At 41.9% G+C, this 24,601-nt stretch overlaps 1 protein-coding gene across 1 annotated transcript in view; it reads left to right on the forward strand.

The window, feature by feature from the left end:
- The window catches only part of UPF2 (UPF2 regulator of nonsense mediated mRNA decay), a 103,985-nt gene extending 83,690 nt beyond the window's left edge, over window positions 1-20,295 (forward strand). The window contains exons 19-22 of the mRNA XM_055427587.2: window positions 4,586-4,753; window positions 12,414-12,555; window positions 14,980-15,100; window positions 19,016-20,295. Of these exons, the coding sequence (XP_055283562.1) occupies window positions 4,586-4,753; window positions 12,414-12,555; window positions 14,980-15,100; window positions 19,016-19,025 (441 nt within the window). The 3' untranslated portion in view covers window positions 19,026-20,295. The remainder of the gene's footprint in view (window positions 1-4,585; window positions 4,754-12,413; window positions 12,556-14,979; window positions 15,101-19,015) is intronic.
- Window positions 20,296-24,601: the final 4,306 nt, after the last annotated feature.

Below are 24,601 nucleotides of genomic sequence, written 5' to 3' on the forward strand. Positions count from 1 at the left end.
AGCTCTATTTGTAGCTATTGTTAAGCCATTTGGTGATTTGAGGGCTTTTGTCATTGGAGTGGTAGGTGAAAGCTCCATGGAGTGGGGCTCAGTGGAAAACGGAAAAGGGAGAAGTGAACATAGTAGATACAGGTAGAGCTGACTTGAGAAGTTTTTACTAGAAAGGGGAGAAAAATGGGCATGTGGCTAGAGAAAGTCAGTTGAAAGAGGAAGGGTGTTTTTAAGATAAAAGATATTATGGAGTACATGCTGATGGAATAATCCTTTAGAGAAGATGGGTTTTACTTTCATTGTCACTACTAAGGCCAAAAGCTATGATGATGTATTAATTAGTAGTGCAGGTACATTAGTCTTAGGAACCAAAATAACAGAATACTTTGATAGAGTGTAAAGGAGGGGCCTTTTTTAGAAGAGATAATCAGAGAATACATCTCTGAGATCATGACTTTCAGACAAGACAGGTACAAAGGAACCATCTAGGTGAAAAAGTAGGATTAATGTAAAAACTGTGTCAGAGGTCCTGATCAGGGCAAAAAAGTACTTGTTTGAAAAACTTTAAAAAGGGTGCCAGTAGTAATAGAACATAGTCTGTCTGTGGATGGGTCACAGCATGAGACAGGTAATCAGGAGTGGCACAGTCCTTTAAGGAGCTGGTTCAGACTGTGTGTTAGACGCTCAGTTGTGTCTGACTCTTTGCAACCCCACAGACTGTAACCCACCAGTCTCTGTTCACAGGATTCTCCAGGCAAAAATACTGGAGTGGCTTGCCATTCCTTTCTCCAGAGGATCTTCCTGACCTAGGGATCAAACCCTGGTCTCCTGAAACAGGACTAAAAGCGGAGAGACTAACCAGAGGTGTTGGTTAGAAGGCTGTGGTGGTAACCTAGCTGAAAGATGATGGTCATCTGTCTAGGAGAGTGGCAGGGCACATGGACAGAAGTCTGGATTTGAAAGCTATTTAGGAGGCAGAATGAACTGGATTTATTTGGTGCTTGATTAGGTAGCAGTATGTGGGGCCCAAGGAGTCAAGGATGACACCCAGTCTTGTGGTTTGGACCACTGACTTGTCTCTAAGAAACAGGAGAGTGCGAGTAGGAGTTACACTTGGTAAGTTTGAGGAGCCTGTGAGGCGTCAGTGGAAATGTCTGGAGAGCAGAAGAGAAACATAAACAGCAGTACTTTTAAAGCCATGGCAATAACTGGCTCATCCAGATGTAAAGTGTGGAGACAGAAGAGAAGCAGGTTCAGGGTTGAGCCCTGACAAACCCCAACATTTAGAAAAGGTGGAAAAGCTGATGAAGTCAAAGGAATGGGAGATTTTTGGTGTGGTTCTGTGGTCTTCGCTTATTGAGAGTTCTTAAGAAGCGAGCTGGAAGGGTGAGAGGATGTGATCAGAGAGGAGGGACGTTTGAATTCACATTTTTGCAGTTGTATTTATGAATAGGAGAAAACTTCATCCACTATTAGGCCCTGATTTTAAATCATTATCAGATACCCAAAATGAACAGTTGTACAGACTTTTTCCTTTTGCTAAAAATCATAGGAAGACACAGTATTGTTAAGACATCATTTCTCCATAAATCATGTCCTTAAGTTTCATGCAGTCCTTATTCTGTCCCATCAGGGAAATTTGGGGGATGGGGTGAGTGTTGGAGGAAGAGAACAGGGACATGGATGTAGAATGAACCTAATAAAATTATTCTTAAATTCTTAAAGAATAACCGAACAGTTAAGAAACTTTTAGAAAATAAAGTGTGACATATAAGATAATAAAACATTTTAAACATACAGCATTAGTTTGGTACAGGAATGGATAGATAATCAAACAGAGGAGGGTCCAAAATAGACCTTGCATTGCACTGCGTGTGTACTCAGTTATGTGTGACTCTTTGAGACCCCATGACTATAGCCCACCAGGCTCCTCTGTCCATGGGATTTTCCATGCAAGAATACTGGAGTGAATTGCCAGAATCTAAAAATAGACCTTAGACCATGGCAGTTTAATCTTGATGAAGTTAACATCTCAAATCATGTGAGGGAAAATGGTATCTTCAACAAATGGTCAATAAAAAATAAAGCTGGATTTCTGTTTTTAATTTCCACCCAAGAATTAATTGTAAATCTCTCAAATAATTTTCGGAGAAGGTAATGGCAAGTCACTCCAGTACTCTTGCCTAGAAAATCCCATGGACGGAGGAGCCTGGTAGGCTGCAGTCCATGGGGTCGCTACGAGTCAGACATGACTGAGTGACTTCACTTTCCTTTTTCACTTTCACACATTGGAGAAGGAAATGGCAACCCACTCCAGTGTTCTTGCCTGGAGAATCCCAGGGACGGGGGAGCCTGATGGGCTGCCGTCTATGGGGTCACACAGAGTCGGACACGACTGAAGTGACTTAGTAGCAGCAGCAAATAATTTTAACGATTGTAAAGACTGTTGAGCACTGCATTGACTTTACGTTTATTCTTCATACAGTGCCGTTAGCTGTTAGATACTTTTGTATTCCCATGTTTCAGTTAAAGAAACAGGCTTGGAAAAAACAACAAAAAAAACTTGCTTAAAGTGAAAGGGTAGTGAGTGGTGCAGTCTCTTATCAACCATTTGTTACATTACTTTCCAGCACAAAATGCCTTAGAAATCTTTTTAGAAATAACTAACCAGGAGAAAAAAATCTATAGCTGACACAACACAAGAGTCAGTATCTGTACTATGCTAAAGAGATTGTACAAACCAATGAGACAAAATGAATGACTCATTTTGTTGTTGTTAGAAAGAATATAGTGCTAAAGCTCACTGATAATCAAATGACAAGCAAACTCAGAAGGGCCTTTTTATCAGGTCATCAAATAGTAAGATTTAAAAAGTGATGGTACCTATTGTGGTTAAGTGTGGGTAAACATCTATACTTGGTAAATGTAAGTCAGTCCAGCCTTTTTTTTAGAGAGAATTTTAGTAAACCTGTCAGAATGACTTGCCATTTGATCTAAAAGTATACCCTTAATAGTCTTTAAAGTGCATGATAAATGTGACATTGTAATAGAAAAAAAAAGTCTAAGCTGTCAGTAGAGGACCAGTAAAATAAATAATTAGCTCTGTACTAGATGCCCAAGATACAGAATCTAAAAGAAGAAACATGTATGTTTGGTATAGAATAATAATCGTCATGGTTGCTCCTGTTTATATGTGTTATATTGTATATGTCATGTATATATATGTTTTATATATGTATATATGCAAGAAAAAAATTTGGAAGGACATGACCCATTGTTATTAGTTGTTGCGTCTTAGAGTCAGGCCGAGGGAGATAGCTGTAGGAATTGGTATGGACACACTTGCTAATATATTTTTTTATTAGTTTATGAAGAGAATATGTTAATTTTATAATCAGGAAAGAAAGATAACTTACATATCAAGATTCCTCTGACAGGATTGTTTCAAATTTTAATCTAAAAAGTCTTTATAAATAATCTTATGAACCTGGGAGAACTTCAAGCAAATTCTGACAGTTGGAGCTGAGAAATCAAAAACAATAAAAGCTTACAACTTCATTACCGTTTTGCTGATTTGCAAGTCTGTTGCAAGTATGGTGCCTGTATCAAAAGACTGTTTAAATGGCAGTAAAGAAGTTTTAATACCGTCATGCCCCTTTAGCATTACTTGCTTAGAAGTATCATGTTCAGCTCTTTCCTCATTTGTGCTCCATTCATTCAGACTTAGAAAATTATTTGCAGTTCCCTAAATGCACCTGCTGTTTCACATCTTTGCTTTTGCACCTGTTCTTCCCCTGTCTAAATTCTCTGTGTATCCTCCAAACTGCTCTTTTACCATCTGGTTGGAAGAAAGCCTATGAAGTCTTTAATGTTCTCAAATGTCCCGTTTGCATTCAACCTTTTGTGAAATCTCAGCACCCACCCACTCTCAACCCGTCGTATGTAGTCACTCTATTGTACATGTTATACACAACTCAGATGAATCGTAATTAATTTCTCTTTCTTACTTAACAAGATTATGAGCTCTTTGAGGATAGAGATTATCTTTTTAATACTAGTATCTCCAAGCTTAACACGTAGTAAGTCATCCTTTGGTGAAGATTTGTTTCAGTAATTGGTTGATAAATCCAGTGTAAATGTTAAAAAGAATTGATACTAACAAAAAGGAAGTTATCTATTCACTTTTAAATACTGAGCTCTGACTGCATGTGCACACTGCAGGAAACACCAGAGAAAGGGCACAGTGATGAACCCATCGGTCAGGTAGGGGTTCTTATAGATAAGGAGGCAGTTGTGGCCCATGACAATTACAAAGGAAGATGTGTGCTCTGAAGGTGAAGGAAAGGGCACAGTGTACTCAAACAGGACAGTAGAACCTGCAGCATTGTGTGTTTGAGTTTGGGAGAGGCCTGACCCATCAGCAGGAGCCAAATCATATGGTTCCAAGGCATGTGTGCAGATGTGGAGGTGGGGCAGGCGACTCTGGTTTCAGGAAGATTACTTGGCTGTAATGATTGTTCTAAGATATATAGATAGCACTGAAGGAATTACAATTTATTGGGCTATTTACATTTTTTTCATTTCTGTCTTTAAGCAACGAAGTGGCGAATCTGTTAAAGTGCACCAACTTGATGTTGCCATTCCCTTGCACCTGAAAAGCCAGCTGAGGAAAGGACCCCCACTCGGTGGTGGGGAGGGAGAGACAGAGTCTGCAGACACAATGCCGTTTGTCATGTTAACCAGAAAAGGCAATAAGCAGCAGGTGAGAATCTGTCCACAGTGTATTCCCAGTTCATTGGTAGTTACCAGGTGTAAGTGGTAACTTTGTTTTATAGGTTCTTGCTTACAGGGGGAAAAGACTGGTATTCAGTGGTATAAGTTTATCTGTTATGTGCACAGAAGACATATGTAACTTTCATCAAATAGATGGGTGTTTTTTAATGGAAAGAACATTTTAAAATTTAAGTCATATGCATTTGTTAGAAAATAAACATTGACTTTCAGTAGGAAGATTTTATCAGTAAGCTCACAGTGAGAAAGGAAAGGAGAGTGATGGCAGATAATCTTGAAAAAAAATGATCACTTGCCAAATGGCTTTTGGAGGAAAAAAAAACATTGTTTTCTGACCCCTGATCCTTCTCCTCTCCTTAAACCACCTCCTCTTTCTTTCCCTTATCTCACAGACGGCCCTCACAATCATTTCCCTGTCTAGTAAGCTATCACTTTGATTCATACATTCAGTCCTCAAATATTATTTGTCTGCTCTGCCAGACACCAGCCCAAGTGTGAGGCTACAGTGATGAACAGGATGTAGCCCCTGGCCATGTGAGCACACACCAGCTGAGGGAGAGAGACAAGCATAATATTATATTTGCCGATTGTGGAAAGTGCCCTGAAGGAAACGGAGCCCGGCTCCCAGATCTAACTCAAGGATACATCATTTATTACCAGTTCTGTTAAAAAAAAAATTTTCATACTTAATTATTTCTTAGTTCAAGCTGCCTCTTAGAGTTGATGGAATCTTAGGATAATTGACAGCATTTTTTTATGTTTCGGTGGTATGTAAAATAATGGTGCATCTTATAATTAACAGAAGCATCTATGAAATATGGTGGCTAGAACAGCTTGTCAGACCAGTCTGATACCTGGTTCCCACGTTCATTTAAATTGTCATTTAACAGCTACTTATTGCTGACTTATTACATATCAGGCACTGTTCACCTGCAGAAATATAGCAGTCAACCAAATCCCTCTCTTCAGAGCTTTCATTCTAGTATTGAGAGGCAAACAAGAAATAATGTCAGGTTGAGGACAATGCTCTGTTGGAAAATAAAGCAAGTTAAGAGGATAGAAGGAGACTGAGGTGGGGAGGAGGTGATGAGAGGGAGACTGCTATTGTAGAGGGTGACCAAGGAAGGCCCGGAATATCCTCTGTGAGAGGAGGGACGTTCTGTTCCCTCCCTTCCAGAACAGGCTCAAGGAGATGGTGCCTACCTTCATCTTTTATCTCTGCTTTGTCAGGTAATTTCTTGTTACTCAAAAGATCAAAGTTGTAGAGCATACCATCATTTTGCTGTGGTGCAAATAAGTCTTGAGATGTGAAAACTGAGTACCAGTTAGGATCACAGAATGGAGGGCTGGCAACAGGTTTTCCATCGTGACTCACGTTTAAATAGTTAACTTGACTTTGCTCTGAGCACTGCTGAATCTTTGCCAGATATTCTTCATAATTCCTTTCCAGTCAGTAGGACTTTCCTCCGTCCTAGACTTTAGGGCTATCAAGGTTTTACGAAAGCTCCCACTTTCTCACCTTCAGGCCAGAGCTGAGCCCTGACATTTCCCCTTTCCCTCATCCTCTACCCAGTCCCTAGACTTGATGCTGGAGTCTTTGTAAAACTACTCTTCTCAGCACTTGGAACTGCTGCTTCACCATGGCTCGCAGGATTCTCTTAAGTCCAGAGTTTCTGCTTTTCTTTTCTAGGGATAACTTAGTTCTCTGAGTAGACTTTTCCTGGTTTTTTTTTTTTTTTAAATAATTGTCAAGGGCAGTACATGGCAACCTCACTTCCATAGGCTGAACTATCACATGGGAATTGGTTCCTATTCCTATACAGCTCCTGAACTTTCTTTGCTACATTGACACATTTACTGAGCCTTGACTTTTCTTATTTAAAAGGAGCTTTAGGAATATCCAATACTTTGGCCACCTCATGCGATGAGTTGACTCACTGGAAAAGACTGATGCTGGGAGGGATTGGGGGCGGGAGGAGATGGGGACGACAGAGAATGAGATGGCTGGATGGCATCACCAGCTCGATGGACATGAGTTTGTGTGAACTCCGGGAGTTGGTGATGGGCAGGGAGGCCTGGCGTGCTGTGATTCATGGGGTCGCAAAGAGTCGGACACGACTGAGCGACTGAACTGAACTGAACTTAGGAATATCTTTCTATGAAGATCAACTTGTTGTCATTCAGTCACCCAGTTGTGTCTGACTCTTTGTGACCCCATGGACTGCAGCACACCAGGCCTCCATGTCCCTAACCATCTCCTGGAGTTTTCCCAAGTTCATATTCATTACATCGGTGATGGCATCCAGCTATCTCATCCTCTGACACCCTCTTCTGCTCTCCATCTTTCCCAGCGTTAGGGACTTTTCCAGTGAGTCGTCTGTTCACATCAGATAACCAAAGTACTGGAGCTTCAGCTTCAGCATCAGTCCTTCCAGTGAATATTCACGGTTGATCTCCCTTAAGATTGACTGATTTGATCTTCTTGCTGTTCAAGGGACTTTCAGGAGTCTTCTCCAGCACCACAGTTTGAAGGTATCAGTTCTTTGGCGTTCTTCCTTCTTTACAGTCCAGCTCTCTCAACCGTATGTGACCATTGAGACAATGATAACCTTAACTTTGGACCTTTGTCAGCAGAGTAATGCCTCTGCTTATCAACACACTGTCTAGGTTTGTCATCATTTTCCTGTCAAGAAGCAGTCATCTTCTGATTTCATGGCTGTAGTTACTGTCTGCAGTGATTTTGGAGGAAATCTGTCACTACTTCTACCTTTTCCCCTTCTGTTTGCCATGCGGTAAGTTATAACCAACCTTGATAGTATATTAAAAAGCAGAGACATTACTTTGCCAACAGAGGTCCGTCTAGTCAAGGCTATGGTTTTTCCCGTGGTCATCTATGGATGTGAGAGTTGGACTGTGAAGAAAGCTGATCGCCGAAGAATTGATGCTTTTGAACTGTGGTGCTGGAGAAGACTCTTGAGAGTCCCTTGGACTGCAAGGAGATCCAACCAGTCCATTCTAAAGGAGATCAATCCTGGGTGTTCATTGGAAGGACTGATGCTGAAGCTGAAACTGCAATACTTTGGCCACCTCATGCGACGAGTTGACTCACTGGAAAAGACTCTGATGCTGGGAAAGGTTGGAGGCGGGAGGAGAAGGGGACGACCGAGAATGAGATGGCTGGATGGCATCACCAACTCTGTGGACATGAGTTTGAGTGAACTCCGGGAGTTGGTGATGGACAGGGAGGCCTGGCGTGCTGTGATTCATGGGGTCGCGGAGAGTCGGACACGACTGAGCGACTGAACTGAACTGAACTGAATGGGGCCAGATGCCATGATCTTAGTTTAATATTTACTCTTAAGCTGGCTCTTTCACTTTCATCAAAAGGCTCTTTAGTTCCTCTTCGCTTTCTGCCATTCGAGTGGTATCATCCGCATATCTGAGGTTGTTGATGTTTCTCCCGCCTATTTTAATTCCAACTTTTAATTCATCCAGCCCGGCATCTCTCATGATGTGCTCAGTGTATGGTTAAATAAACAGGGTGACAGCAGACAGCCCTGTCATACTCCTTTCTTGATCTTGTATGGATCAGTTGTTCCATACAGGGTTCTAGCTGTTGCTTCTTAACCGCATGCAGGTTTCTCAAGAGACAGGTGAAATGGTCTCATATTCCCATCTCTCTAAGAACTTTCCACAGTTTATCATAATCCACATAGTCAAAGACTTTAGCATTGTCGATGAAACAGGTGTTTTTCTGAAATTCCCTTGCTTTCTCTATACAATCCAGCAAATATTGGTGAATTGATCTCTTCTTTCTCATCCTTTTCCAACCCCGGCTTGGACATCTAGAAGTTCTTCATTTGCATAATGCTGAAGCCTAGCATGTAAGATTTTAAGCATGACCTTACTAGCATGGAAGATGAGTACAGTTATCTGATGGTTAGCACATTTTTTGGTATTACCCTTCTTGGGGATTGGGATAAGGATTAATCTTTTCTAGTCCTGTGGCCACTGCTGGGTCTCCCAGGTTTGCTGATGTAATGAATGTAAAACCTTGATGGCATCATCCTTTAGGGATTTGAATAGTTCTGCTAGAATTTCATCGCATCCACTGGCTTTATTAACAGTAGTGTTTCTTAAGGCTCACTTGACTTCCCACTCCAGGAGGTCTGGCTCTGGGTGACTAACCACACCATCATAGTAATCCACATTAAGATCTTTTTTATATAGCTCTTCCATGTATTCTCCATCTCTTCTTGATCTCTTCAGCGTCTACTAGGTCTCTACCGTTTTTATCCTTTATTGTGCCCATCTTTGGACAGAATGCTCCCTTGCTGTTTCCAGTTTTTCTGAAGAGAGATCTGTGTCTTTCCCCTTTGGTTGTATTCTTCTGTTATTAAACATTGTTTATTGAAGAAGGCCTTCTTATCTCTTCTAGCTGTTTTTTGGAACTCTACTTTTAATTGGATGTACCTTTCCCTCTCTCCCTTGCTTTTCATTTCTTTGTTTTTCCACTATTTGTAAAACCTCCTCAGATAACCACTTTGCCTTCTTACTTTTCTTTTTGTTTGGGGTGGTTTTGTTCACCACCTCCTGTACAATATTACAACCTCTGTCCATAGTTTTTCAGGCACACTGTTAACAAGATCTAGTCCCTTGAATCTATTCATTACCTCTACTACGAATTCATACAGGATTTGACTTAAGTTATACTTGGCTGGCCTATTGTTTTTCCCAGTTTTCTTTAGTTTAAGCCTGAGTTTTGCTGTGAGAAGCTGATGATCTGAGCCAAAGTCAGCTCCAGGTCTTGTTTTTGCTGATTGTATGCAGCTTCTCCATCTTCAGCTACACAGAATGTAAGCAGTTTGATTTTGCTATTGACCGTTTGGTGATGTCCATGTGTAAAGTCGTCTCTTGTGTTGTTGAAAAAGGGTATTTGCTATGACTAGTGCATTTTCTTGGCAAAATTCAGTTAAGCTTTGCCTTGCTTCATTTTGTTCTCCAAGGCCAAAATTGCCTATTACTCCAAGTATGTCTTGACTTCCTACTTTTGCATTCCAGTCCCCAGTGATGACTAGAATACCTTTTTAGGTGTTAGTTCTAGGAGGTCTTCTAGATCTTCATAGCACTGATCAACTTCAGCTTCTTCAGCATCGGTCATAGGGGCATAGACTTGGATTACTGTGATGGTGAATGGCTTGCCTTGGAAACGAACCAAGATTATTGTCATTTTTGAGGTTGTACCCAAGTACTGTGTTTTGGACTCTTGTTGACTATGAGGGCTACTCCTTTTCTTCTATCGGATTCTTGCCCACAGTAGTAGATATGGTGGTCATCTGAATTAAATTAGTCCATTCTCATCGATTTTAGTTTGCTGATTTCTAGGATGTCTATGTTTATTCTTACCATCTCCTTGACCACATCCAATTTTCCTTGATTCATGGACCTAACATTCCAGGTTCCTATTCAGTACTGTTCTTTGCAGCATCGGATTTTACTTTTATCATCAGACACATCCACAACTGAGTTTTGTATCTGCTTTGGCCCAACTGCTTCACTCATTCTGGGGCTATTGGTAATTCTCCTCTGCTCTTCCCCAGTAGCATATTGTATACCTTCAGACCTGGGGGACTTATCTTTTGGTGTCATATCTTTTTGGCCTTTTATACAATTCATGAGGTTCTCACAGCAGGTATACTAGGGTGGTATACCCAGGTATAACCTGGGTATAACTAGGTATAACCAGGTTTGCCATTCCCTCTTCCAGTGGATCACGTTTTGTCAGAACTCTCTGTTATGACCCGTCCATCTTGGGTGGCCCTGCATGGCATGGCTCATAGCTTTATTGAGTTATGCAAGCCCCTTCACCACAACAAGGCAGTGATCCATGAAGGGGGACGATCATATTTATTGTATAACAATAAATAATCAATTTTCTTCATTCATCCCTCTGTTTCCTGAGGCACATATGAAAAATTCATGATACCTGTGTCAGTTTGCACACCCTTTTGATCTTTTCAGAATGTGTAGGCATAAAATTAAAACCTACTTTCAGAAACTTTTGAGCTTTGAAAAGTAAATTCATTTCAGTAGTCTTGAATCCTAAATTCTATGGGTCAAAGTAAGACTATGTGTCTGTATTTTAACAGAAATATTTTTGGTTCAAAGTAGATAGATTATATACTGTGTAACCCATATAAGAGTGAAGTCCTTCTTAAAATGTGAAATTTTGTTTAAGGAAACATTTTTATTGAACTTTATTTTTAAAATGTTAGCAAACATGAAATGAGAGCTCAGAGTACTTGGTTATTAAGTAAAATTTCAACTCAAACATTATTTGGAATTTTGGAATATATTCAATTTTAGGAACATTATTTGAAGAAACATCACTCTTATTTTGTGGTCTGAAGAAGAAAGTATATTTTGTTCTGATTTTTATTTCTTTATTTGACTTTTGGGTGTTGGTTCTTCTGGTGCAACGGTTTTTCTAGAAATGTGAAATGCGTAGCCTTATAGGAATCTTTAGTTCTTAAGTGAAAGATCTCTTTGTGCACCAAATTTGTGCCCAGAAATAACTTTCTTCTGTAGTCAGTAGGAAAAGAAAAATTTGTACCAGTGAAGTAAGTAGTTGAAAAGAAAGGAAAATACTGTTGATAATTTCTTTCTAGATTTAAATGTCTATGAATTAGAATAATGAATTGAAAGAAAATGTCTTATTAAAGCAAAAGTTTTAATGTAATAGAGCCATTAGGTAATGTTTTAAAGAATTTTTTGTTTTAAACAAATGCAAAAGATATTTATTTTGGTTTAATAGTTGTTAACAATCCTGAACCAGGAACATCTGCTAAAAACAAAACATTCCATAGATAAGAAATATTCCCCATAACTAATTGTTCAGTTGCTAAACTTTCTCTTTTCCAGCATCACAGCTCTCTTTAGAATATGAAGACTTGATAATCCTAAAGGTGGACTAGATTTGTTCTGTATAGTCAAGAGGGAAGAACTAATTCCAAAGGGTAGAAATAAAAAGGGTGCAGATTATAGCTTGCTGTATAAAACCCTTTCTGACAGTTAGCTGTATGTAACAGGGTCTGCACAGTGGAAAATGATCCCCTGTTGTTTAGATATGTTGCTTCCAAATGGTGCAGGGAAGAGGAGTGTCTGCTTTTCATGGACGTTGAACTTGATGACGTTCCACTTCTTATCCAACCCTCATGGGTTTATCTCTTAAGTAGAGGAACACTATTGTCTGTGTATGTTTTGAGATGATACTGCCTTTATTAACACATTAGGAAAGGAAAGATTAATTTTCTAACCTCATTTAGTTCTACTTATTTATTTGGGCTTCCCAAGTGGCTCAGTGGTAAAGAATCTGCCTGCCTGTGCAGGAGACACAAGAGACTTGGATTCAGTCCCTTTGTTGGGAAAGATCCCCTGGAGTAGGAAATGGCAACCCACTCTAATATTCTTGCCTGGGAAATCCCATGGACAGAGGAGCCTGGCAGGCTGCAGTCCATGGGGTCACAAAGAGTTGGGAGTGACTGAGAATGAATGCATGCACTGATTTATTTGAAATCTTTGTTTCTTGATTTTCTCAAGCCATTTGTGGTTTCTTTACTTTTTTTTCTCAGTTTAAGATCCTTAATGTACCCATGTCTTCCCAACTTGCTGCAAATCATTGGAACCAGCAACAAGCAGAACAAGAAGAGAGGATGAGAATGAAAAAGCTCACACTAGATATCAATGAACGGCAAGAACAAGAAGATTATCAAGGTATCAAATCGTTTCCAGGACAGAAGTAGAAAATTGTGATGCCTTTGGGGTTTTTAAAATATAGAACATCTAAGCTATTATTCTGCTCCTTTTCATGTCATGTTTGTTTATATTTAGCCTGAGAAGTTGATTGTTTTTTTATATTCCTTTCTGTCTTTTCTTTCACTTATTTATAAAATAACACTAATGTAATTTTTATCATATTTTGCTTCCCTTATAATTCAGTTAGATTCCATACTGTAAGAGCTGGATTGCAGGTGAGATAGTACCAAGTTTTAATTGCCTTGTGTTGCCAGTCAACTGTGAGCAAATTATTATTCAGCAAATATCATCTCTTGTCTGTTTGGGAATCCTGGTCTTGAGAACCCTCTTCCTTCCAGATTTGAGGGCATCAAGTTAGGATTCCAGTTTTATGCAGACATACTTAGCACCCTTGGATTAGCTAAACTTTACATATGGAGTCCACAGACACCTTGAAAGGCCCTCAGAGCCATAACATGTCTTTTATATAGTGTTGTACTCAGAAACTGCTTTTTGTGCAAGAGATTGTTGTATAAATAAATATTTGGTGTTCTATCTTTAAATCCCACTTTTAGAATCTTTAGTTGATGCCAGTTTTGTTAAAATAATCATGTTTATTTATTTATTTGGTCATGACAAAAGGCATGCGGGATCTTAGTTCCCTGACTGGGTATCGAACCCATGTCCCCTGCAGTGGAAGCATGGAGTCCTAGCCACTGGACCACCAGGGAATTCCCAATACTCATTGTTCTTAATAATAAAATAATGGTAGCTAGCAGGGGCTTGAAAGTTTTGATTTACTCCAAGGGTTAAAAATTTTGACCAGTGCCTGTTACCTTGCTCAACTATTTAAACATTTTTACCTAAATGAGAACTCCAGCCATTCCTGAAGAGCTATAGGAAATTTTCTCATTTGGCTATCAGTGAGCTCACACTATTGTATAGTGGGATTGAATTCAGCCGCAGATAACTTTTGATAAACTTAGAGCCATCTTTCTGAATGTTCTTGGTACATTGTTACTGTGCCATAACCACATAAATGATGGAGCTTAAATTTTTTAAATTAAAAAACAAAACATAAGCTTAAAAAATTAACTTGGAGGAGAAGATATTTCTTAAGCTAATTAGGATGCCAAAATGGCAGTCAAGTTTATTAAGCAATTAAGTTGTTATGCTTATTGGTAATATCCATGCATTCACTTGGAGCCTTCACAGGGGAGACAGTGTGGTGGGGGAGGGGTATCAGAATTAGCGTCAAAGAGAGCACTGGGTTAGGAATCCCTGGACATAGACTGTCATTGCATTGGTGTCGCTTTTATAGAAGTGCTGATTGTGTCTTTTTCTCTATGTGTGTTATTTTTTTAGAATCTAGTTATAAGCTTATTGGAGAAGGAAATGGCAACCCACTCCAGTGTTCTTGCCTGGAGAATCCCAGGGATGGGGGAGCCTGGTGGGCTTCCGTCTTTGGGGTCACACAGAGTCGGACACGACTGAAGTGACTTAGCAACAGCAGCAGCAACACTCAGTAGAAGTGCTTAGTATGGCCAGATGCTTATGTACTTAATCGTAGCTTTTAATCCTCCCAATAATTCCATGAGATAAATGAAATTTTATATTTAGGGAAACTGAGCCAAAAGCGCCATAGCTAGTATGTGGCAGAGCTGGGGTCCAATCTAATGTTGTTCAGCTCCAAACACCATGCTGCCAGATGTTGTACTCTGCTGCTTCTTACACTGTTTCACTGCCTCACAAGACACACAGTTGTGGCCCCATTGACTGGAAGGGAGCGTGGTGTTATATGGTACACAAGAGCATATCTCCTCTCTTGATTGCTCTTCCAGTATTTCTCAATGATTTTAGTCCATATAATGGTGATTTTCCCATGGTCATGTATGGATGTGAGAGTTGGACTGTGAAGAAAGCTGATGGCCAAAGAATTGATGCTTTTGAACTGTGGTGCTGGAGAAGACTCTTGAGAGTCCCTTGGACTGCAAGGAGATCCAACCAGTCCATTCTAAAGGAGATCAGTCCTGGGTGTTCATTGGAAGGACTGATGCTAAAGCTGAAACTCCAATACTTTGGCCACCTCATGTGGCGAGTTGACTCACTGGAAAAGACTGATGCTGAGAAGGATTGGGGGCGGGAGGAGAAGGGGACGACAGAGAATGAGATGGCTGGATGGCATCACAGACTCGATGGACATGAGTTTGGGTGAACTCTGGGAATTGGTGATGGACAGGGAGGCCTGGCTTGCTGTGATTCATGGGGTCACAAAGAGTCGGACACGACTGAGCGACTGAACTGAATGGTGATTTTTCTTTAGGTAGCTACCTGACAGAACTAATAAATTTGATCTCCCTTTATTTGCTTATTACGCCTTTTTTGTTTTGCTCCTAACTACAGAGATGCTGCAGTCTCTTGCCCAACGCCCAGCTCCGGCAAACACCAATCGGGAGCGGCGGCCTCGTTACCAACACCCAAAGGGAGCGCCTAATGCGGATCTAATCTTTAAGACTGGTGGGAGGTATGACGATCTCGCTTGTTTCCGCCTTAGCTAGTTGTTTTTCATGGTGTCTGTGTGAGTAAGTTAGATAGTTCTGGATTATAACTAATGATAAAGGCCCAAGGATTAGCACAGTAGAAGTCTTTGAGTTGTAGATATTTGAGAAAAAAATACCTGTTTATAAAATAGTTACCTTTTTTTGTTTGTTTTATCAAATCTCGATTTTAGTCATACCAATATTGGTTTTCATTTTCTTTGACTATTTTGGATTTTTAAAAATTTTCTCTTTTGCATTTATAGATAGAGAGGACTAGTTATTGATTAATTGGAGAGAAGTCACAGGCTTTTTGTTAGAATTTCTTAAGCCAGTGTTAAGTAATCATGTTTATAAAAACTCAAAACCTGTTGTTGGACTTTGAGGCATGCAGATTGAGGTTTTTTTTAGGTATTTTGTTTGTTTTTAAATTGTAAAAGATCCTGCTGAGACCCATGCCAGCTCTTCTTAAACTTGAGTTGCCTGATGTGAAGTAACTAAAACTGTAAGGTATTTCATATAGAAGATATTCCCTAATAAATCCTCACTCATCTTGTTTTTTTAAGGAACAAAATTGTTGAAAGTTTTCCAGGATCTGATCTGAAGACCCTTCCCCATCAATTTCTTTCTCTCTCTTGTGTTTGGGTTGTTATCAAAAGTGACATAGGCTTCACTGCTCTTACATGTCTGCCTCAGGATATTAGTGTTTAGACTGAGGCTCTCAGAGCCCTCAGATATCAACGTGTTGTTGGGAATAGGCGAGCAGGTGTAGGAGAGAGGTGCTGGGGTTGCAGAAATGTTCCACTGCTGCAGTAGTAGCACTGCAGAAAATGCAGATGTTCATCCTGTGTCTTTACTCACTAAGAATAGTTGTGTTCCTGAACTATATGCTCAGGCCCTGATAGCTCAGTTGGTAAAGAATCCACCTGCAATGCAGGAGACCCCAATTCAATCCCTGGGTTGGGAAGATAGCCTGGAGAAGGGAAAGGCTACCCATTCCAGTATTCTGGCCTGGAGAATTCCATGGACTGTATAGTCCATGGTGTTGCAGAGTGGGACACGACTGAGTGACTGTCACTTCACATATGCTCAGACAACTCTAATCCAATTTCAGTTTAGGAAATTGGTTTGTCACTGAGTTCTCACATCCTTCAGGGTTACTCATGGCTTGTGGGATAAAGTCCCAGCTCCTCACTTGATAACACGACCCTAGATGATAGGGTGCTCTCTATTTACTGGTTTTCTCTCCTGCTGTTCTTTGCCCTCCACCCCACCCAGCTGGCCTCTTAGTTCTCCTAGTTATGCTGTCTTTTGCCTCTCTCTGTTTGGAACCCTCTTGGGCTCTTCCTCTGGATAACTTTTGCTTCTCTGTCTGGTCTCACATTGATACTCAGGAGTCTCACCTTGGTGCCCTGAGTCACTGCACTTCCCCAAACCTTACAGTGCTTCATCACCTGCCAGCCTGTCTCTGTCCCCCAGAAAACTGAGGACCTAGGAAGCCTTGTCTTGCTTTTCATTTTGTCTCCTCCACAGCTTTTGGTGCCTAGCATGGAATAGATCCCCAGTAAATGTTTGTTGAATGGACAGAGAAACTTCAAAAAAAACAATCTGTGTTTAATCATTTAATAAACTTTCTTCCTGTGTTATGCTCCCCAGCACTCATTCCCTTTTATTTTCCTGATTTTGTGAGATTCCAATTCTTGAGCTACTTTCTTTACCTATTTTAAATCTCTTCCTAAGATACTGATTTGGAAAATAAAATAAAATCCTAACTTATACAGTGCTCTTTAAAATGACCCTCTGTAAGTCTCATGGTTTTGTGGTATTTTTAAAGCCAGAGCTCTCAAAATGCAGGTATGGATGAATATTGGGGAGGAACAAACAAATGCGTAAAAATGAGTTTCTGAGCCTTTCAAGTACATGTGTTTTTTGCTGTTTTTTAAACTTAAATTTAAGTGAAGAAGTGTAGTCATGTGGAAGAACATTAGCTGATGGGGTGGTGTCTTATGGTGGTTTGGCTCCTCTTTATTTTCTTCTATTTTTAACGCTGGGCCAGACTCATTGGGAAGCTGTTTATCTAGAGCCATGGTCCTCGGCTGCCTGGGTTCTAAATTCCTATAGAAGGAGGCAGAAGAAATTCTGTGAGGTCTGAAGAACTGTTTTCAGTTGACTCCTAACTTGGCTAGTACTCTTTTAAAAGTTATTAATATTGTTGACAGTGTATGGCAGATGAAGGGAAATTTACTAGAAACCTGGTTATTAAAGCAGTTTTAAGTTTTTCTTATCTTTAGAATTTGATAAGGCTCTCAGACATTAATGGTAATGATTTTTATATTTTCTAATCAGGATTGAAATAGGCTGTAAGTTAAAATTTCAACCCTTCTCCCTGGGTATTAACGTTCTAACAAAGTATAAGTGTTTTGCTTATAATGAATTAAAATGGCAATAGCACTCTAAGTAATACAGTTACCCAGGTGTTTTGTAAGGAGGACAAGGTTACTTTCCACTCTGCTAGTGTTGAAAAAACTGTGAAACTCAGCATCATGGGAAAGATTAAGGGCAGGAGGAAAAGGGGGCACCAGAAGATGAGATGGTTGGATGGCATCACTGACTCAGTGGACATGAGTTTGGGTAAACTCCAGGAGATAGTGAAGGACAGGGAAACCTGGTGTGCTGCAGTCCATGGGGTCGTAGAGTTAGCCATGACTTAGCAACTGAATAACAATAGCATCTTTGGCAAATGTCAGTACTAATACAGTTTACACTCTGTAAATTCGTGTGGATTATACCATTGCTCCTCAAACCTTAAAATACACATTTTAACCATCTTGACTGTCATTAAACTACTGGTTCTGATTAGTTTCTAACAAGCTGTCAGGTGATGTCAAAGTTGCTGGAGTGCGGACCACTCTCAGAGTAGTGAGAGATTATAGGGCAAGTGTGTCTCACTTATCAAAGACTGTGAGCACTTTTCCTTTATTCACTGCATTTGTCTGAAATATTCTGTTTTAGACCATTGCTTTGTCTTGACATCAAGAGACTGTTTCTTTCTCTCAGGGAACACTCTACTGACCTTTTCCCATCCTGTTCAGTTCTGTACAACTTGCACATGTATCCAACTGAAGATAGACTTTTCCATATTTGCATTTTAGTCTTTGGAAGTTTCTTGCTAGTGCAACTGGCTTTGTGTAGGCAACCTGTGTTAATTTGCTAGAGCTGCGAAAGACAGCATAGTACACGGTGTGATTCACACAACAGAACTCCCGTCTCACACTCTGGAGGCTGGAATCCAAAGTCAAGGCAGGGTCACTTCTTTCTGAGGGCTGAGAGGGACAGTCTGCTCCCAGCTCCCTGCTGACTCCTGGTGGTTTGTCAGCAGCCCCTGGCACTCCTGGCTTCCACAGCACCTTCTGATCCCTACCTTCCTCTTCATGTGGGGTTCTCCTCGGGTGTGTGTCTGTCCAGATGTCCTCCTATTATGAGGACACAGTCATACTGGATTAGGGGCTCATCCAATTCTAGTCTGGCCTCCTCTTAACTAATTACATCTGCAGTGACCCTTTCTCCAAATAAGGTTGCATTCTGAGGTTCAGAGGTTAGACTTCAGCACATAAATAAGGGGGTTACACAGTTCAGCTGTGACACAAACCACGAGTTTTCAGCATCTTAGAAAGTAGTTACAGGAAATTGACGGGCCCACCCTCCCCATCACTGTCAGAATTGCCCTATTTAGTGTCCCTCTGCCCCCTCTTATTTCTTTAGTAGGAATCTGTACCCTCTTTAAAAAGCACTGACTTCTCTGCAGTCATTGAACAGTGGCTGGTGGTGCTCAGGGGGCATTTTCTTGCTGGAGAGGCATCCTCAGTCCAGGTTCTTTAACATTGCCCTGTTTGTGCCTCTAGGAGACGTTGATCCAGCAGCACGTGTCATTTCATTAGGTCCTGTATCTGATGTTGTGGATAGTGGAGTCCTCCAGCAATTGAATGAGAGCAGTGGACACATCTCAGCATGTCGGTCTAGAGAGTTGCGAATCTAAACCTGGGACAGGCTGGGGCCATGAGGCAGAAACAGCAGCCTCTGCCAACACCGGAACAAGCCGACGCTTCCAGACAAGGCGGAAAAGGCCTTTTGTAATGGAAATCACGTGAGGGTTCATCTTCTCTTGAGAATGGCAGTCAAGAAATGAGGTGGTTGACTTGATTCCTGAGCAGTTACACCAGGAAGAGCGTCAGTGAGATGACTGAGCCGGAGAAGAGACGGTTGTAATGGTAATGGTATGGGGGAAATGAACTTGAGTTTAAACTTGATTTGAGTTTCAGTGTCTCTGAATTGAACATCCCGTGTTGAAAGAAGATACATTTGGGGGCTCCAGAACTACAGTAGAAAAGTATAGAGCAAGCAGTAAAATCTTCTAGTGAAAACTTACATGCAGGACAGAAAAATGATGAAAGATATCCAGGTACCAGATAATCCACCAGGAAGGCTTTTGTTTAGGAATCTCTTTCATGAGGAACAAGGGATGGGGGAGAAAAATCAGTTTTATCCATCAGAGTCAGTAATACAACATAGCCTATTAGGGTAAAGGGAAAATGTGAAGACAATTAGTACACACAGCATGAACCCAGATGGCTTAGGGGAGTCTGACACCAGCCTCAGAACAGAGATAGTCGAGCCCATTGTAAGTATCATTGAAAACAAACAGCGTGCCAGGCAGACACCACAGAAGATGGACGAAGGACAGCGAGAAGGGGATCCGGAGATTTTGTTGACCTTCATGGGTTTACAGCCTCTGTCTCTAAACAAAGTATGGAAACAGTAGAGCTTTTATTTTGCTTTTGTTTTTGTTTTGTTTTGTTTTCCCCCCACGACATAGAAATGAGAGTTCTTAGTCTGTTTCTGGCCAATCTGTTAATTTATTAGGATAGTTGTCTTTCGTTTGCTTTCCAGTAGGCATAGTGAATTTAGTTGAAGAGCAAGCACATCTGTAAGCTACAACTTGATTACATCTTTTTTTTCTAGCTGTTTTGCATTTTTTCTTTTACCATATTTTAGTTTCTGCATGTAGAATTAAATAAGAAACAAAACTGTAAAGTTGTAACATTTCACATGGAAATGCTGCCCGATCTTCACCAGCTTCAGAAATCTGACCTTTGCCGATGCTGCAATAAAGTGTTGTAATTTAGATTTGGTGTGGTTGTGTTTTATTTGGTTTGGGTTTTGGAAACCTATTAAATGGGTAAATCAGTATCTTCCACGGATATTTTTGTTCTTTATAGTCTTAGAGATGATTTTGTTTGCATTTCACTTGTATCATTGCTTTCATTTTAGCATCTATTATTTGCATTGTTTTCTTGGGTGCCTGAGTCCACTTACCTTGGGGTCAGTACAGAAAGTAGCCCGTGGAATCCGATTGAATAAACATGTTTAGAAGAGGCTTGAACCAGTTACAATGGAAAATGCTGGCACAGCACCATCTGGTCTGGGTGGTGTTTATGTTGTTACCTGAGGGTGTGCAGCAGGGTTGATAAACGTCGCTGTAAGGCAGGCAGCTCAGAGGGAATCAGAGAACCATTGTTTTAAATTTCTTTCAGGTGTTCATTCCAAGGTTGACTGAGACAATCTAGAAGGTGTGACTGTAATCACTCTTGAGCTAAAATTCAGCCGAGAGTCATTCATATTTGAAAAGAAAAAGACTTAATAAAGTTTCAAAACTCAATTCTCTCAACCCTGTTTCCCAGCCCTCATTGCCATCTTACTTGCCGGCCCCACTTGGCACAGCATCCATCCCTGGACCAGTGATCAGTGGTCAAGGGGGCAAGTTCTGTGAAACCACTGGCTTTGCAGGCAGGAGCGTTAAGAATTACCTGGAGGAGGCTGCTTCCTACACTCATCCATAACTGGGGTTCACTCAGATTTTAAACATGATATTTTTCCACATAGCGACACGTTTATTTCTAAAGTTTGGCTTTTAAAGAACTCCAAATGTTTTATCTATACAACCTCTCGTTAAAACATCTCGCTCTGTGTGGCCAGCACTGGAGTGTAGCTGCGCTATCTCTGTCAAGTGCTTTTCCCTAGGCTTCTTTTGAATGAAGACAGAATGGAGGTGGAATCAGTTTAAAAATACTTAGCATGCTATAAGTAAAACCACGTTTTTGGCATTCTTATTGTGATGCTTTTTCAAACCTTTGGACAAAGTACAAAGGACAGTCAGCCATCTTCTGTTATCTCTGTAAGTGCTTCTTTCTAGAGGAGTAACTTTGGAAATTATTGGGTTATTACTCAAATGTTTGTTTCCTTGGAGGAGGTTTTAGTTTTATAGTTATTGGGGAAAGGAGTTCAGATTCTGCTGTGTATGTGCACGTATGTCTACAAGCGCTCATTTTTTTTTTACCTTTTCTTTGGTTTCCTATGTGACACTGAATAGTCCGGTTGGATTTATGGATTTAAACATTTTGAGGAATACTTGGCAACCTTGGGAAGGGAAGGATTGATTGATCCCATTCTGTTTGCCAGGCACTGGGGATACAGAGGTAAGGGGAAAAAAATCCCTGCACCCATGGGACTGATACTCTAGTAAGGGAGAAATGTGACAGTTGTGTGAAATTAGGTGACCATATGTGTAAACTGCTTATGCAGTGCGTGATATGTAGGAAGGGTCCACTTGATGGCACTGTTACTATGATGCCTTGTTCTCTCCTTACTGCCTGGCTTGGTTACTTTCAAGATGTAGTTCAAGCTTCATCTCCTCTAGGACACCTTGCTGTTCCCTCATCCCTCTTTTGATATAGATGCTGTCTTTCCCTTGTAGCTCAGTTGGTAGAGAATCTGCCTGCAAGGCAGGAGACCTGGGTTCGATCCCTGGGTTGGTAAGATCCCCTGGAGAAGGAAATGGCAATGCGTTCCAGTATTCTGGCCTGGAGAATCCCACGGACAGAGGAGCCTGGTGGGCCACAGTCCATGGGGTCTCAAGAGTTGGATGCAACTTGGCGACTAAACCACCATGTTGAGCTTCATCAAAGGTGCTGCCCACCTGCCCCTGGTGTGGAAGCTGAGATTAATTGCAGGGTGGTGCTCAGCAGCTGTTCTTCAAGGTTACACAGAACTCCTATCTATAGGAGCACCAGGCTGGACTCGGGGACCCTGGGAGGCGCTCATCACATGCTCCACCTGGACGCTGAGAAACTTGAGGGAACTTGCTTTACCCCGGGAAGCGCGTGCGGCCATTCTCAACCTCCTGTCCTGCATGCCCACAGCAGGACTTTTGCACTTGACCCAAATGCTACTGAGCACCAGGCCGGGTATATGATGGGTTTTCATCTGCTTGACCAGGTGAGCTCAGGAATTTGGAGAGTGGGCACAGATCCCACTAGTCTCCCATTTCCCAGTTCACTGTGACTCTGGATGCTGGCCTGAAGACTTTGGGGCCAGCGCTCGCAGGTCATTTCTCATTTGGACTGATGGGCACTGTGTCAGTCTAGTTCCATGCATTGTTTGCTTTGTAATCTAGAAGGTAAGCAGGGGGCCTTCATTTGTCCCCTGAGATCTGTGTGCACCTGACACACTTGCCACTAAGGAGCCCTCAGGCCTGGAACATTTTCTCACTAGTGGCCCAGAGGCCAGAAACACCTGTTCCCAAAGAGGATGTGGAGGCACCAGGCGGTCACCCTCAGGAGCTCATTAGATATTTACTGAGCACCAACTCCTGCGCTTCCTGCTTGTGTGAACTTGGATGGTCATTGACCTCTAAGCTTCAGTTTTCTCCTCTGTAGACAGTTTACTAGGGAGTCTGAGGAATTAACAAGATAATGGACTTGAGGGTCTTAACAAAGTGGCTAGGATTGAGACACAGTAAGTGTTCAATAAAGGTTGACCAGTAGTGGTAGTGATATTGGCACCACAGCTTCTGTGCTGCACACATCGTACACAGTTGTGTTGGCCAAGCTTGGCCCTTAAGCTCGGAAACCCTTCCAAGTGTGCAGAGAATCCTGCGTTCAGACCTGGGTGGCTGAAAATCACACAGAACTTCCAACAAGCTCCACTTTATTACCCACAGAAAATGTTCCTGCCGTGGGAATGCCACCTTTCAGTGAAACAGGCCTGGGCCACATCCCGTTACCGTGTCAGAGAGAAACAGTATCTGTCTCTCCAGAGATCAGTGGCCACTGGATTTCAGGCATACACCTCTTATTTTCTCAGTTTTTTCCTCTATATGTCTCTTGCCAGTAACAGGGTTGAACGTTAAGGAGAAACACACAAGGTCCTCGTTCCTCTGACCCCACAAGTAGCGCAGGTGGGTTTGGGGTCTTCCAGCGTCCCAGAAAAGCATGGGCTTTTGGCTGAAATGCACCCTTCACCCAGGACAGATATGGATGGGGGTCAGGTTGACAAGATTTAGCCCTCTTGAGGCTGGTGGGATTTTTGCCAGGCTTCCCTGAGAGGGCATGGTGAAGGGGACGAAGCGGATGGAGCAGAACAGGCGGCAGAGTTGAAAAGAGGAAGCAAAGTTGTCTTCTGCTTCATCAGATCTCCGCCCCACACGCCCCCGCTCAGGTGCAGCGCAGGACACGTAGTGCTATGACTTCTGTGTAAGGGGGGCCATTGACAATACTGAGCCCAGGAGGGATGGTGAGGTATGACCCCAATCCTCCGGTAACTGATAATCTGTTCCAAGCCACTCATGAATGTGCAGCCTCTTCCTTGATTCCAGCAAGGTGGGGGCGCTGGCTGGGATCGCGCACCTGCCTCTCCTTGGGTAAGTTTCTCAACCGAAGCTTCATTGATGTCGCCTGTGTGATGAGAATCAAATAGTGGGTTTTTCAGGGTGATGGAGAGTGGAGAGCATTCACTCCGCACCTGCCATGTGCTAGGCTAAGGTCCTGGTGACACGGAAAATCCTGCTTCTGTTTTTGAAGAAGACCACACAGGAACAAAAAAGAAGAATATAAAAATGGGAGAAGCCGAGATGGATATTGTGCTGTTGAAGGCCCTGTTCTGGGTTGGGCTTAGCTGCAGGTGAGGTAGAGGGCCTGTGGGGGCCCACATTACAAGGGCTGCTCGGAGCAGGAGCATGAAGGCCTGGTTAGCCTGAGTCAGGACAACATGGGCCAGTCCAGCTGTCGTCAAGCCCACCCTGCTGCTTGGCTGCTGGTCCCCAGAGTGCTCCCTCATGAACACTGCACTCTTAACGGCCTTCCCAGGCTCTGCTCCCCTGAGACCCAGAGTGCAGCCCACATGCTTTGGGGGTGAGGTGCCATGGTCTGTGGTTCCTCAAGCTCAATTCCCTGAATGACAAGGATCAGCCCCAGGAAGACGAGGAAGGACATTCCAGATGAGAGTTTGGAGATGGGAGTATGAGCATGGCCTGCTTGAGGAATGGAGGGAAAAACCAGTGAGAGGTGGGCACAGAGCTGTCTGTGTCAGAGAGGACTCATGAGCTAGAGGGGGGCATGTGAACTTTCTTCTGGGTGTGGTGTGATTGATTCAGT

This window comes from Moschus berezovskii, chromosome 15 (genome assembly GCF_049115385.1).
Source record: "Moschus berezovskii isolate FMDL1 chromosome 15, NW_MosBer_1.0, whole genome shotgun sequence".
NCBI classification, from domain to species: Eukaryota; Metazoa; Chordata; class Mammalia; order Artiodactyla; family Moschidae; genus Moschus; species Moschus berezovskii.